At 29.1% G+C, this 13,979-nt stretch overlaps 1 protein-coding gene across 1 annotated transcript; it reads right to left on the bottom strand.

Annotated features, from left to right (window-relative positions):
* Positions 1-6,225: 6,225 nt before the first annotated feature.
* LOC101244199 (uncharacterized) lies at positions 6,226-10,396 on the bottom strand. Its single transcript, XM_026031870.2, has 3 exons — positions 10,157-10,396; positions 9,126-9,325; positions 6,226-7,566 (listed from the first exon to the last, which is right to left on the bottom strand). Exon 3 carries the CDS (start codon positions 7,538-7,540, stop codon positions 6,419-6,421), a length of 1,122 nt encoding a protein of 373 aa, XP_025887655.2. The 5' UTR covers positions 7,541-7,566; positions 9,126-9,325; positions 10,157-10,396; the 3' UTR covers positions 6,226-6,418.
* Between the last annotated feature and the right edge of the window lie 3,583 nt (positions 10,397-13,979).

The following is a 13,979-nucleotide window of genomic DNA, read 5'->3' as shown; positions in this document are numbered from 1 at the left end:
TACCTTAATTATTCTTCAACTGAAGTTTTTCCCATATTAATGAATTGACTTTAAAACCTATACACAATTAGAAAATCCCTCAATTCGAATTTATAAGCATATAATAAATAATTCGTAAAATGACTTATGATTTGCGAGATATTATAAGAGGGAAATGATGTTAACGGACATATTTCAAAATAAGGTTTTAATTAAATATAGTCATACCTTAATAATCACTAAAAAATACTCTTAATGAATTAACGGTACACTATATTTGTGCCTATGTATACCCAAAGTTGTATTTGGTCCAAAAGTTTGAATATGTACCGAAATTTTATATTATAAGGACCAAAAAAATTGAAATTTATCACAATTTTATGAGGGATCAAAACCTTTATTATCTCGATAAATTTTATTGAGGTTGATTGAATCTGAGTAGATAAAATTGTATTAGATTGAAGTTGTTTGATCCAGGGGTGGAGTTATCTATGAACTTCATTCGTCGAAAAATTATAATATTTATATATAGTTAAAATAAATTTATATGTTTATATATTAAATATCGAGCTCCCTTCAACTATCTATTTTTACAAATCTAAACCTTATTATTAAAAATCTTGACTCCGCCTCTGATTTGATCGATTGATTGTTGTTGGATAACAAATAATATTAAAAAAAGTGTTGCAAAATTTATTATTCTCGAAAGGAAAGAGGAATAATAATTGTCTTTATTTGAGTTATTTTATAATTTTGTTGTCTGATACAATTGGTTGGTCGAATGGGGCTGTCTACATAGTAATTGCAACTCAATTTAATGTCATTTTTTTGCATTCTTTTCTGGTCTAATTTAATTTACGTCTCAAATTATATGTTTTTTTTTATAATGTCATTTTTCTATTTAATCATAATTATTTATTATTAATTTATAAAAATAAATAAATAAATAGAGATAATTAAAAGAAAAATATGACTAAGTGAATAGGAACAGAGGAAGTATTATTATGAGATCAAAAAGCTACTATTTATTTAATGTCCATTTGAATTAACTTATTTTTAGATGTTTTTAACTTTTAAAACTTTTATATTTTTGAAGTGTTTGGAAAAGTTATAAAGTGTTTTAAAGCACTTTTATGCCAAAAAGGTTTAGAGATAAGTCAAGTACTATTTACTTTTTTAACTTTTTATTTATAAGTTATATTTTATAATAATTTATCATGCAATTTTATAGATTTTTGTTTATTTTGATATGATTAAATAAATAATTGAAGCTATTTTAATAGTTTTATAATTATGGAATTTTTATGTTTATGAGAAAATATACAAAACAAAAATTCCATATCACATGTTCAAACAATATATCAATTTCATCTCATGTATCATGATATCATATTATGATTCCGTATCATGATGCCATATCACATGGCCAAACAAAATACAATTGTTCTTAATAGGTTTCTTTGTTTAATATCAGCAATAAAATTTGATTAAGTTCGAATCAAACATTGAAGAACTCAATTTTAAAGACAAAACTCTTAACGAGATATTTTTCATTCTAAAATTTTAATCAAAAATAAAATAAATGTTAGTTCGTAATTAGAGTTGTAAATACAACTCTCTTTTTGTTTTCCCTAGTAACATAAGTAAACTCTCTTATAATAATTATATTATGCTATCATGAAGTTTCCTGCGAATACTGTCAATAAAAATAATTCATGTGTACAACTCAATTCATGGTGGAAATGCAAAAGGATAACAAAATTTGGAGTTGCTTGAGTTCGATGACAGTGTTGTGCTATTATATTTTAAAGAAATAAGTCAAGAGTATTACTGTTAAATCAGTATAGGTTATGTTGTAGTGGGTTAAAATTTCTTAAAGAGAGCGGGATATTTGCGTTTCAATCGAAAAATTTGTTTATTTGTTTTTATCATTTTATTTTTAACTATAATTATTTTATTTGTGATATATATTGTATAATTTAATATTTTATAATTTTGTCCATATTAAATCGAAAACAAATATTTTTTTTATAATGTTCGAAATTTAAATGATAATTTTTTTAAAAAAAATCAAATTATTTATAGCGCGTGAAATTCATAAATTATTTATGAATTGACAGATCACAAACTAGAAATTTAATGTTTATCTTGGTCCCCCAAAGAATTATTGATTATATAGGCATTATAATAAATTTCTTAAAATAGGTTATTTGAAAAGGTGTCAACATTTAATTCAACATGAAATTTGAGCCACTAAAAATGTAAACTCTTCTTTAATTATTTATTTTCTCTTATATATCCTAGTTTTTGGCCCCACATAAACAAAGCTACTAATCGAATAATTGTTATGCAAATCAATAATTATATTTTCTTCTACTAAAGTATCATTTAGCTTTTTCTAAAATCGTAAATTTATTTCTATGTTCACGAGATAAAAATAAAATTCATATATTTTATGTTTTTAAATATTTCATATGTAGAGTCGTTAAAATGAGCTTAGGTCATGGGATCGATCCAACACAACTCGTCATTGGATAGGGTTGAGATATGATTTTTTAAGCTTATTTAAAACTTAGGCTTATAAGTCCTTGGTCCTTAACACTTTGTTTGGATCATTGTTACCCATTGTTTCATAATGTATTGTATTATATTGTATTGTATTGTGTGGTAGATATAATGTTTGGCTAAATTGTATTGTTTGTTGTTGTTTAATAACATTTTAGTTGTTTGGTTTGATTGTATCGTACTGTATTGTAATTTATAGATTTACTAAAATATCCTTAATTATTATTGTTTTGGAGGTTTGACTAGATTTAAATAATTAAGGTAAACGGTAAGAAAGTATTTTGAAATATTATGTAAAGATATAATCAGAAAAAAAATAAGTAACAGTGGGAACACACCAAATTGGTTGTTCCATAAAATAGGGTTTTTCATTGTTACGTAACAACGAAATTTAACAATACAGTATAATACATTAAGTAACAATCAAAACATACATTGTAGTTATAATAACGATACAATACAATACAATGAATAACAATGATCCAAACAGAGTGTAAGGCTTGATTGTGGTTCGGCCGGCGTCAGCTCATGGGCCAAAAGTATTTATTTATGGGTAGCTTACAATAATCTCTGTAGTATATATATAATTTAAGTACGTAAATACAAGATATGTTGCAATATTATGAATCTTATCGGACTTTCATACGTCCAGTTACATGTATCTTGAAATATATGGACTCAAAATTAGATTAATTTGTTTTAGGTACACTCTATCTAAGTAGACTCACAAGTATCTACGATACAAAGACAAATCTTGCGCTTGATGCTCGGATCAAAAATAAATCAATGAGGCTATACCGGTAAGACTGAATATGCATTCGAAAGCTTCCCTCCCATCTTGATTGACGCTGTTAAACTGGTCACAAATAATATAACTATGTTGATTTGTTAAATAAATAAGTAAAATAAAATATTTATTTTGATATAAAGACCAAGTAAAATAAATCCGCGAGATAAATATATTCCAAACTATCATGAAAGTACTTGTGTTTGTGGCCTTCCCTACACCATTCATTCAGAAGCTAAGGTGAAAATTCTTTTGCTTCCTTTTCTCAAGAATTGATTTTAAAAAATTCAAATGTTTGAATATTTGATTATTGCTACTTGTATGAGTTTAATTTTTTTATTTTTTTTGAAAAAAAAAGTATTATTACTACAAGTTTACTAACTTTTAAGCATTTCGATATTTTAAAAAAGGCTACGTGAATTTAAATAAGGATAATTTTGTTTCATCACGTGGATAAACTAAGATTTGAACTTTATAATTTATACCTACTAAATTTTGAAATATTTATATCACGTATTAGTTATTGAATTCTTAATTTAATTATTTTTATATATTCAATAAATTTCTTAATACGAATACATGATTTTAATATGTGACATCAAAACCTTGTTGTACATCAAGAATTATGCTTTCTTTAATTGGAAGTTATCAAGAGCAATTGTTAATTATTTTCCATTAGTCTTTTCCTTTTCAATCTTTTGTCTTTTGGGGTGAGTGGTAGAGGCAAAGATAAAGTTTTAATCTTATAACGTAAACAATAACTTACTTTTGTTAATAACTAGATTTGAAATTTAATGTTATAAACTTCTTTATACAAATACATTGTCTAATAAACATTGTTAAGTTCAGGTAGGTGAACTCGGTGAACTCGTATCTATATTTCTAGCTCTCTTAGTGGCTGCTTAATGTAACACTATATTAGTACAATAGTTAGCAAATATATATTTTTTCAATCCGGCGTATGGTACCTACATTAGAGTCCGCTTAAATTTAAATTTACATCAAAAAGTTTCATATTAGAGATAAAATGATTCCTAACAAAGGCGACTCCGATCCGTACCTAAGGAGACTTAGACCTGAAATCTCTAGATAAAAATAAAAAAATATTTATCACTTCATTACAATCCTGGCGGTAGTGTTTCTCAACTACCTTATGTACTATTATATGTAACTTGTCTCATTTTAATCATACAAATTTAAAGTGAAACATTTTTGTTGTTTGATGAAATGACACTTCCCCACTAAATTTTAGTAAATTGATGTGCTTGGTGGTGACTGGTGATTGGCTATTAAAAAATCCACTAACTATATTATTTGCTTAATCAACAAGGTTGACTTTGTGAATTTCCAGTTCAGTATTTGATACACATGATATTCAATTAAATTTAGATTCGTGCCAAAAAAATTCATATTAAATGATGAAACGCTTCTTAACAAACACGATTCGATATCCAAGGGGACTCAAACTCCAGCCTCTTGATACAAGGGTTGACTTGAGTGTCCTTTAGGTAACATGAAGGAATAATGCCCAAGTACCCCCTCAACCTATGCCTAAAATCTCAGAGACACACTTATACTATACTAAGGTCCTATTACCCGCCTGAACTTATTTTATTAATTTTTTACCCCTTTTCGACCTACGTGGCACTATCTTGTGGGCCCAACGATGGTTGATTTTTTTTTTCAAACCAGTGCCACGTAGGCTAAAAAGGGGTAGAAAATTACTTATAAAATAAGTTCAGTGGGGTAATAGGACCTTAGTATAGTATAAGTGTGTCTCTGGGATTTCGGGCATAGGTTGAGGGGGTACTTAAGCATTATCCCTAACATGAATAAAGAGGATAATATAAAGGAAATTAAAAGTGCTAATTTCTTTTCTTCTTTTCTTTTAAATCTAGTCAAGTAAATCAAATACTCATTTTTTTTGGGGTTGAAAGAGGATATAACCTTAGATAAAGTGTCCTATATATAAATCATAAAATTTCAGAGAAAAATATTTAACTGATCAATTTTTTTTTAAAGTTACGAATCAAGTATTTTACTACGAATAAGGCTTGCAATGCTATTGCATCCATTATTCCTTCGCGATAATGGAAACAAAATTCATGCATATAGATATCTTTTTTTGAGATATTTTAAACATATCGAAAAACAGCGTAAACAACTTACCTTTCCACTTCCACTTGTCCCACACATGTTAAAAAAATCACCAATTTTATGTTCAAACCCTACCAACACTTTCTATAGAATTTTACCAACACTTTGTTCTTCTTTTCCCTTTTCCTTCTTTTTAAGTCATTTGTTGAGTTTACCTTTTCTCTTTTTTCTCCATTTGTTGCTACAACTTTTCAAGATTTAGATGCACACTATTATGCACCTTAAAAGTACTTTACTATTCTAAAAAATAACATTCCCCACTAAGCCAACCCCAAACAGGGCTTTATTAGTCTTTTCCCCCCTCCATAACATTCGAGGATTAAAGTAAAAGCTTAGTAGGTAGTCGAGACTTTATCTAGTTTCGTTATCAGTATTGTTGTTGTTACTCTTCTAGACTTCTACAATCTTTTTCTTCGATCTTAGTATTACATGTTTCATTTGCTTTAGTGATCATATTATTTGTTGTTGCTAATATCGTTCTCTTCTTCATTGTTTTCAGCCTGACTTTTTCACTATTGTATTTTCTTTACTTGCTTGATTTTTTATATGTTTACTTAAGCCGATGTTTTATCAAGAATAGCCTCTTTACCCTTATAAGATATGGATAAGGATAAGGATACATACAGACACACCAGCCTCTCCAGACCGTACTTGTAGAATTACATTGGACGTTAGAGAGAAATCGATTATGTTCCTTCAGAGACATCCGATAAAATTGGAACGGTACAACAACAATATATCCAAGAACAATGCTTTTCATTTGACAAGCATTTTGATGTAAAATGTGTATTACATGTATAGGCAAAAAGGTAAGAAAACCTATTTTTCTCATTACAAAGAAGGAAAAAAAAAAACTCAACATATAACAGCTAAAACATCTGCAAATTTGAGTGAAAAAACAACACTAAGGTCTAAGTAACCGTGTGAGTATCATCGTGGTGATCGCTGACACCCTCCTGGGAGAAGGAATCGGAACTTACCAGCGTTTTCAATGACGTGTGTTGGAAGATGAACCGCGGATGCTGATCGAGGTATTGATCCCATCTTCTTGATCAATTCATGAAAAGAATACTCCTCAGGTAACATGTCATAAAGATCATCTCCCTCACATATGAGCTTCTGAATCCTAGAATACTTTAGGAAGTTTGTACGTCGAACTCTGTCTGCATGACTGTAACCAGTCATTTTGACTACGAAATCTTGCAGATTCCGAAAGCAAAAGCTGCAATGCCACCCTGCATCAGAAAGTATAATATCTGATTGGCGGGAATGTCTATATTTCGTCCACCTGTTGTAGATATGAACACTGGCACGCCAGCTACTATAGTCCACAGGGAACTCGAAAGAGTACAGGTAATGTCTAAGTTCAAGATGCATCACGGGAGGCATACCGTCACACCACTGAAGTAGTTTTATAGTGTGGTGGCTTGGGATTTCATCGGTATCTGACATAATGAGAAGGTCATCTTCAAAGATACCAGCAGCATGAAGTAATCTGTTCATTGCGATGCGTTGTTGTCCTTCTAGTTTAAACGGATCTTCATGTAACTCGGGGGATGCAATCCGGCCAGGGAATACACCATGTACAATCTTATCCTCAGCAAATGCAAATCGTTCTCGATGATCAGAAAAGTACAATGGCTTTGGAAGTCCAGTAAAAGTTGTGTTGGCTTCCAAGATGACAAATTTCGTAACATAAGGATAGAGCTCACGCCACCGAATTTCAAGCAAGTCTAGCTCATTGCTGAATATGATTCCATCAAATACACGACGTGGTTCAGGACGTAGAGTCCATCCATGTAGGCGACAAAGATTATCCATAGAAACATTTTCAGCATAATAATGTGGCAAATGCTTGAATGGAGGTGGAGGTTTGTCCCAAAGTGGGCGGAAGAAATAGGAGATCTTATGGAAATGGACGTAAATGCCAAAGAGCAAAATCGGTACTAGTATCAAGAGCACGATAAAAATGACTTTTCCATGAGATCGTCTGGAGATAAGGCGGGAATGTCTTGGGGCCATCCGAGACCACGGCAGAAGTTTGCCTAACATCTTCTCATGGTTTAAAGTTATATAGTCTGCACATTTTCAAATGAGTTAGGAAAAACCCGAAACATTGTATCACTACAACAAAAACAACTTTTAGCGGCATTAAATATTGCCACTAATAAAGAGTGCTAACGTCTTTACCGGCATTAGTTAAGTGCCACTAGAACAAATGTCGCTAAAAGCTTTAGGGACATATGTAAAGAGTGACAATTGCCGCTAAAAATACATATTTAGCGGCAATTAAGAATTAAATGCCGCTAATGGTCATTTTTATTGTAGTGTATATTTCATTTCCAACTCTAAAAAGCCCTTACTACAAATGCATCTGATCATATATATTATCTATTCCAACAAATAATACAAGAGAAGGAGGTTTTTCAATGCGAGATCTAAAGACGTATCTCTCTGTGGCACCAATACTAAGTACACTAATGTTCAGGGCTGTAGCAGGTCTATCAATCGAGATTAATTGCTTTTTTCCAGGTTCAAAAGACACAAGCGTTCACTCGCCAAGATTGCTAAAATGCCTGGCCATACATCTATCAACATAGAAAAGTACTACGCCTGAAAATCTATTGAAACGGAAACTAGATCTCCAGATGAATGTATATTGCTCACAAATCCATATATATTGAGTTCTATAAAACAAAAAACCGGAGGGGGTACATTTAAGTCTTACTAGAAGTGATACTTAAGCGAACTTTTGTTGAGCTTTATCGAAAAGATAATCAGCTCTAATAATATAGTTTGTTTTCAATCTGATAGTTTGTGCTAGGCAACAGGGCAGAGCCAGGGTACAGTCCGTCAAAAAATTACACTATATCTATGTTTGACATACTTCCCTCTTAAGTCCGTCTCTAAAAGAATGATCCTTTCTCGTTTTAGAAACTCCTTAATTCCAACTTTCCACATGACATATCTTAAATTTAAGACCACAAGATTGAATAATCTTTTTTCAGTATCTCACTCCGCCACTGTCCATTACTAATTTCAGCAGGAACATGAAGAAGTAAACGGTACACTACTCACTACTTCAGCAGTCAGCTTATGTTCATCTTTCAACAGCTTGCTTTTACTTAGGATACTTTATTAGTGTTCAATTAGGTTTCTTCTTAGTTGATGTAACTCTATTTAATCACTTTCGACAATAATATTCACTAGAGGTTTATATGGTATCAAGTTTCGTGGAACCAGAATATTCACGAAAGAGATTCATAAAAGAAAGAAGTGAACATACAGAGAAACCAAGGGGCTTCGATATCGGCTATATATACCTCAAAAAATAACTTTGACCATGTATATATAGTGTAATTTTTCAACGACAACCTCTTTGGACGCTCGTTGAGCCACTCTGGCCCCTAGTCACACTATCACCCTTAACACAAACATATCTTCCAATCTTGCCTTTACACTTTGGTTCTCTCGGACCAACTCATTCAAAACGCTCAATTCTACAACTTATTCCCAATAGGCATTTAGCATGACGTTGTCCGGGACTTGAACCTCAAATTTTTTTTTTTGACATATCACACATTCAAGACGAAATAAGCAAGTAGAATTTTTTTTTAAATGGAGATTCGCATCTTACCACAAGTACCAACGATTAAGCTTGGAGGAGCCAATGTGAAAATGAGGACAAAATTTTGCAAGAAGTGAACTAACAAGATCCATCCTTCAACCCTCTACGACGCCTTCTATAACGACGCCTGCAAAAGTTTCTAATAGTTCCTTTTTAAGGTACTAGGACCTTAGTCTAACTTCCGCAAATAATTCCATCCAAATGCTTCCCTGCAATGAGTGACGAAACAAAACAATTTTTCGATCAAACAAACATACGTCATTTCTTGAAAAAACATCCTCTTTTAACAAACCGATTAAAAGAAGAGGCGAAAAGACAGAGCATTCCAACAACAAACATGGTCTTAAAGGTGTTTCTACTAGATTCTACCCTACATCCTCAACAACAACAACAACAACATATCCAATTAAATTCCACAGGTAGACAGACTATTTCCGATAGACACTCAGCTCAAAGAACAATATAACTACTCTACATCCTGAATGTAGTAAAAAAAGATCATCAATATTGAGAACACATCAAATTGTCAGAAATCAATACAAAGCAGAACAAACATGTGGCGACACAGTGTACACAGATCTTACCACTACCTCATTAATTAGAGGTCTGTTTCCGAAAGACCCTCGACTAAATTACACCAATTATCTTTAAATAAGTGAAGAACTAATCATGAATATGCAACCATTTATTTTCCCAGATAAAAGTCAATGAACATCAGAATATACTACTAGGTTGTCTTTAATAAGTGGAAATATGATTCTATATATATATATATTCTTGACAAAAATATTCACATCATTAAATTCCATTCACATCTCTGACTTAATATTTCCATAACAAGAAAAGGGTAACACACAAATCTTACCAAAAAAAGTTTAAATTTTGTAAACTAAAATCCATTCAACACATATACTTAACAATAAATTAAACCAAACAAAAACCCCACACATCTCAGATTTCAAGATTCAAAAAAAAAACAAAGAAAGAAGGTAAAAATGAACAAAAAATGATATTTTTTTCAATTAAACAAAAAACCCCACCTTTAATTTTTGCTGGAGAGACTGAAATAACCAGATTTCAAAGCCAAATTATAGAATAAATTGTCATTATGAATTGTAATGTTTAAATATGTCAATGGCTACCATATAATTTATTTTTTTTTACATAGAAAAATGAGATGGGTATTTAATATTATGCAAAAATATTTGTATATTATCAAGAGAGAGAGAAAAAAAAGCTTTAAAAGGGTATTAATGGCATGTGATAAAACAGAGGAGAAGAGAAGAAGGACAGGTTAAACAGGCTTTGAAAATGGCAGAACAGAGTGGAGATTGTGTACATGAATTACCATGATAAGGTCTATACACTACACCAATCAAAATGGCTTAAATATATTTTATAATATATACTATATAGTAATAAAATACCTGTATTTTGTTGGTAGATTTCCAATTATAATACAAATGATTAGTGGATCTTAAAGTATGAAAATGACATTTAATTTAATGTTGGTTGGTTTGCTTGTTTTTGTGGTTGTTAGTAATCAAAGAAAGATTGCTAAAAAAACTCAACACTATAAATGATATCAATAAGTGTATAGTTACAATATTTATATGAATTTTATATTTTCGTAAGTGGCATCACCACATATCAAGATTTCTTTTTAATTTATTTGTTTTTAAAATTAGTCTTTCCCTATTCTGAAAAGTTATAATTTTTATGAAAAAAATTGTGACTTTTATGAAATGATGTGACGTATATGAAAGATTGTGACATTTTCGAAACGTTCGGACTTTTTCAAAAAATTGTAGCCTTTTCGATAAGGCAGAATAATTATTTGTTCTCACCAACATTTGTTGTCTATAAATATAGGAATTTTCTCTCATTTTAAAATAACAAATATTATGAACTTCTTGTGCGCAATTAAATATTTATGTACTTTGTTCTTGTTGAGTTGCTTACTGACATCATTATTTTTGTATCAATATGTTGGTGAATAAAATTGTTCATCATAAGAGGATCTAATTCTTTAAACCTCGGGTATTAGAGGGAAATAATTTTCTTAAGGTATACACTGTGCATTCAGTGCGCTTGAATTTTCCTTTTCTATTTCATTCTATTTTTACATATGCTGATATTTTTTTACACTCATTAAATTACGCTTATGGTGTTAAATGTTATTTTGAGTATATGTTTTAAACTGTGTTGTTTATATTTCTGCAAAGTTATTATCTTTAGTTATATTTAACATATAAACATATAGTAGGTATATTTATTGTGTAGAAATTAATTATTGTACTCAGTTTCAAAATTTTATATTCTGATATTTCATATAAAATTTTGTAACTTAAAAGTATTATAATCTATGTATAAGCTTACATACTATCTATTTATATATATATATATATATATATATATATATATATTTATGAAGTTTCTCACTTATTGAAGATATCTATTATATATTGTTCAAAAGTTATAATTGTTTTCATGTTCATGAATCAAGAGTAATTTCTTTTTGAATTTGTTAAGAAAATTTTGAATTTTTTCCCTCTGACATATATTATAATTGTATAATTTATGTAACATATATGTCACAATTGTATAATCTACTACAACTTAAATAATTTTTTTACGAAATGTCTATATTCTTGTTTTCCTTTTAATATTGATTAAAGAATCAAAAATTTATTTTCTCAATAATTCATTCATTAGAGATTCTTGAGTTATGTGATAATGACAAATCGTCAAATACATGTTAAAATAATAAAAATATTTCAAGTACCAATATTTTTATTATTTTTAACATATAACTATTAGTAAGGAATTATTTGCAAGTTAGATGTAATTATTATTTAGGGCAAATTACTATATAATTATAATATTAAGAAGCTAAGACATATATTATTTAAACGATTGACACGTGTCAGTGTAACACTGGAAATTCCAGCTTGTTACCATGGACTTGCTCGTACTGAATCATACCCTTTCTTCATCGTCAGCACGTGTAATTGTTCGGTGCTCCACGTGGTTCGTCTTCCGGATATATGGATATTAACATGAAAGGACGATTTTGCCCCTCAAGAATATAGTACATACTGGAATATCTTATTATTTTCTAATGGGTTTTAATTAATATTAATATAATCTGAGAGTTAAATATCTCAACCAATAAGATGTTGCCACGCCACTTACATGAAAAGATACTAATAATGAAACTTTGTTTAAGTCAACTTGTGTTTAAAAAATTAAAAAGTTTAAAAAATTAAAAAGTTTAACATCAATTTTGAATCTTAGCCCTTTTAACTCTATACCGTTAGATCATTAAGGTCGACTTTTTTTTTGTTTAACAGATAGGGCTTGTCTATAAGCTTTCTCTTTTTCCTTCGAACGTTACATTGTCCTGATGTAAATTATCTATATGAAATTGTCTTTTAACTTATAAATTTTATTACAAAATTAAATTGATATTTGGCTAACTTTTTACATGCTTTTATTATCTTTTGAAAAGTTTATACTCCATAAAAATGTCTACCTTGAAAGTTAAAACTAGGTCTTGATACAAGGTTAAAGTCTAACATTTTTAGACTGATATCTCATTGATGATTCGACCCACCTTTATCTATAAATATCTTAATTCTTTCAACTTTTTTTTTTCCATTTTCTTAATACCTCAATTACTTTGCTTCATTCACTGGTAAATTTCACTCATATGTCTTATTTCATCGAGCGATTTATAAGTTATAGCTATAGTTTGTATAATTGTCTTTTAGTTTGTATAATTCGTTAGAAATATTCAATTTTATACAAAATTCTTCAGTTTTGTATAAATTCATTTGCACCTTGTAGTTTATATAATAAGATCTGTATTTATATACTTATAAGTGTATTGGACGAAAATATATGTAATTTTATTTGTGTATATACTTTTTTCTCGCTTTATAAAAACACAAACAAATTTTGTACATTTTATACTGAAATGTATAAAACGACTAATTTTATATCGAATCAGATGACAAAAAAAGAATGTGGATTGAAAATTACAATTAAAATAAATGATGACTATAAAATTTAATTTAAATTAATAGTTTACAATTTTATACACTTTTTTCCTATTTATAAACTCTTTGGCTATTCAATTTTGTGGGTGTTATATTAAACTTGTATTGCTATTTTTTTAAAGATAATATACTTTTAAAGTAGTTAAAACGAGTAATATATTTCTCAATTATCAAGAGCAAACACACTTATTTTAATTAATTAAAAATTAAAATTTATCGATAACTAAAATAACATAAAGGTTACTATCTCAAAAAGATAAAGTTTTCACTTCATAATTTGGTTAATTAGTCAATTAAATATGATTAATGGGATCAAGCATAATATTTAGGGTTTTGTGCACGTCTTCTTCCCAAAAGAGTCGGTTGATTAATTTAATATATTTTGACCAATAATTAGCAGCCACTTTTTATTTCATTATTCTGTAATTTCCTATCCAAAAATCTTTGTTAATGTTTTCTATTTTTCCTCCTAATAGGGGTGGAGCTAAAAAGGTCGATTTTACTAATTCGGTCAAACTTAATAATTTTGATTCAATATTTATATTTATATAGATTTTTGTTTTTTAAAAATACGTATAAAATTAAATTTAAAATCTCATAATTAATTACTTTCTATTTCTACTCTTTTACTATTTACCAAAAATTTTCTTTTTTATAATATTTTGGATACATAATATTACAGAACAATACTTAAATTAAAGCAGACGAATACTTTAATTTTTTATTTGTTGTTATCAGTTACAGAGTAAATTTTTTGGAGATGAGAAAGTTCAAGTTTTAATTTCCAACGTAAACAATATGT

This window comes from Solanum lycopersicum, chromosome 7 (genome assembly GCF_036512215.1).
Source record: "Solanum lycopersicum chromosome 7, SLM_r2.1".
Taxonomy (NCBI): Eukaryota; Viridiplantae; Streptophyta; class Magnoliopsida; order Solanales; family Solanaceae; genus Solanum; species Solanum lycopersicum.
This window is presented reverse-complemented; position numbering and strand designations above follow the sequence as displayed.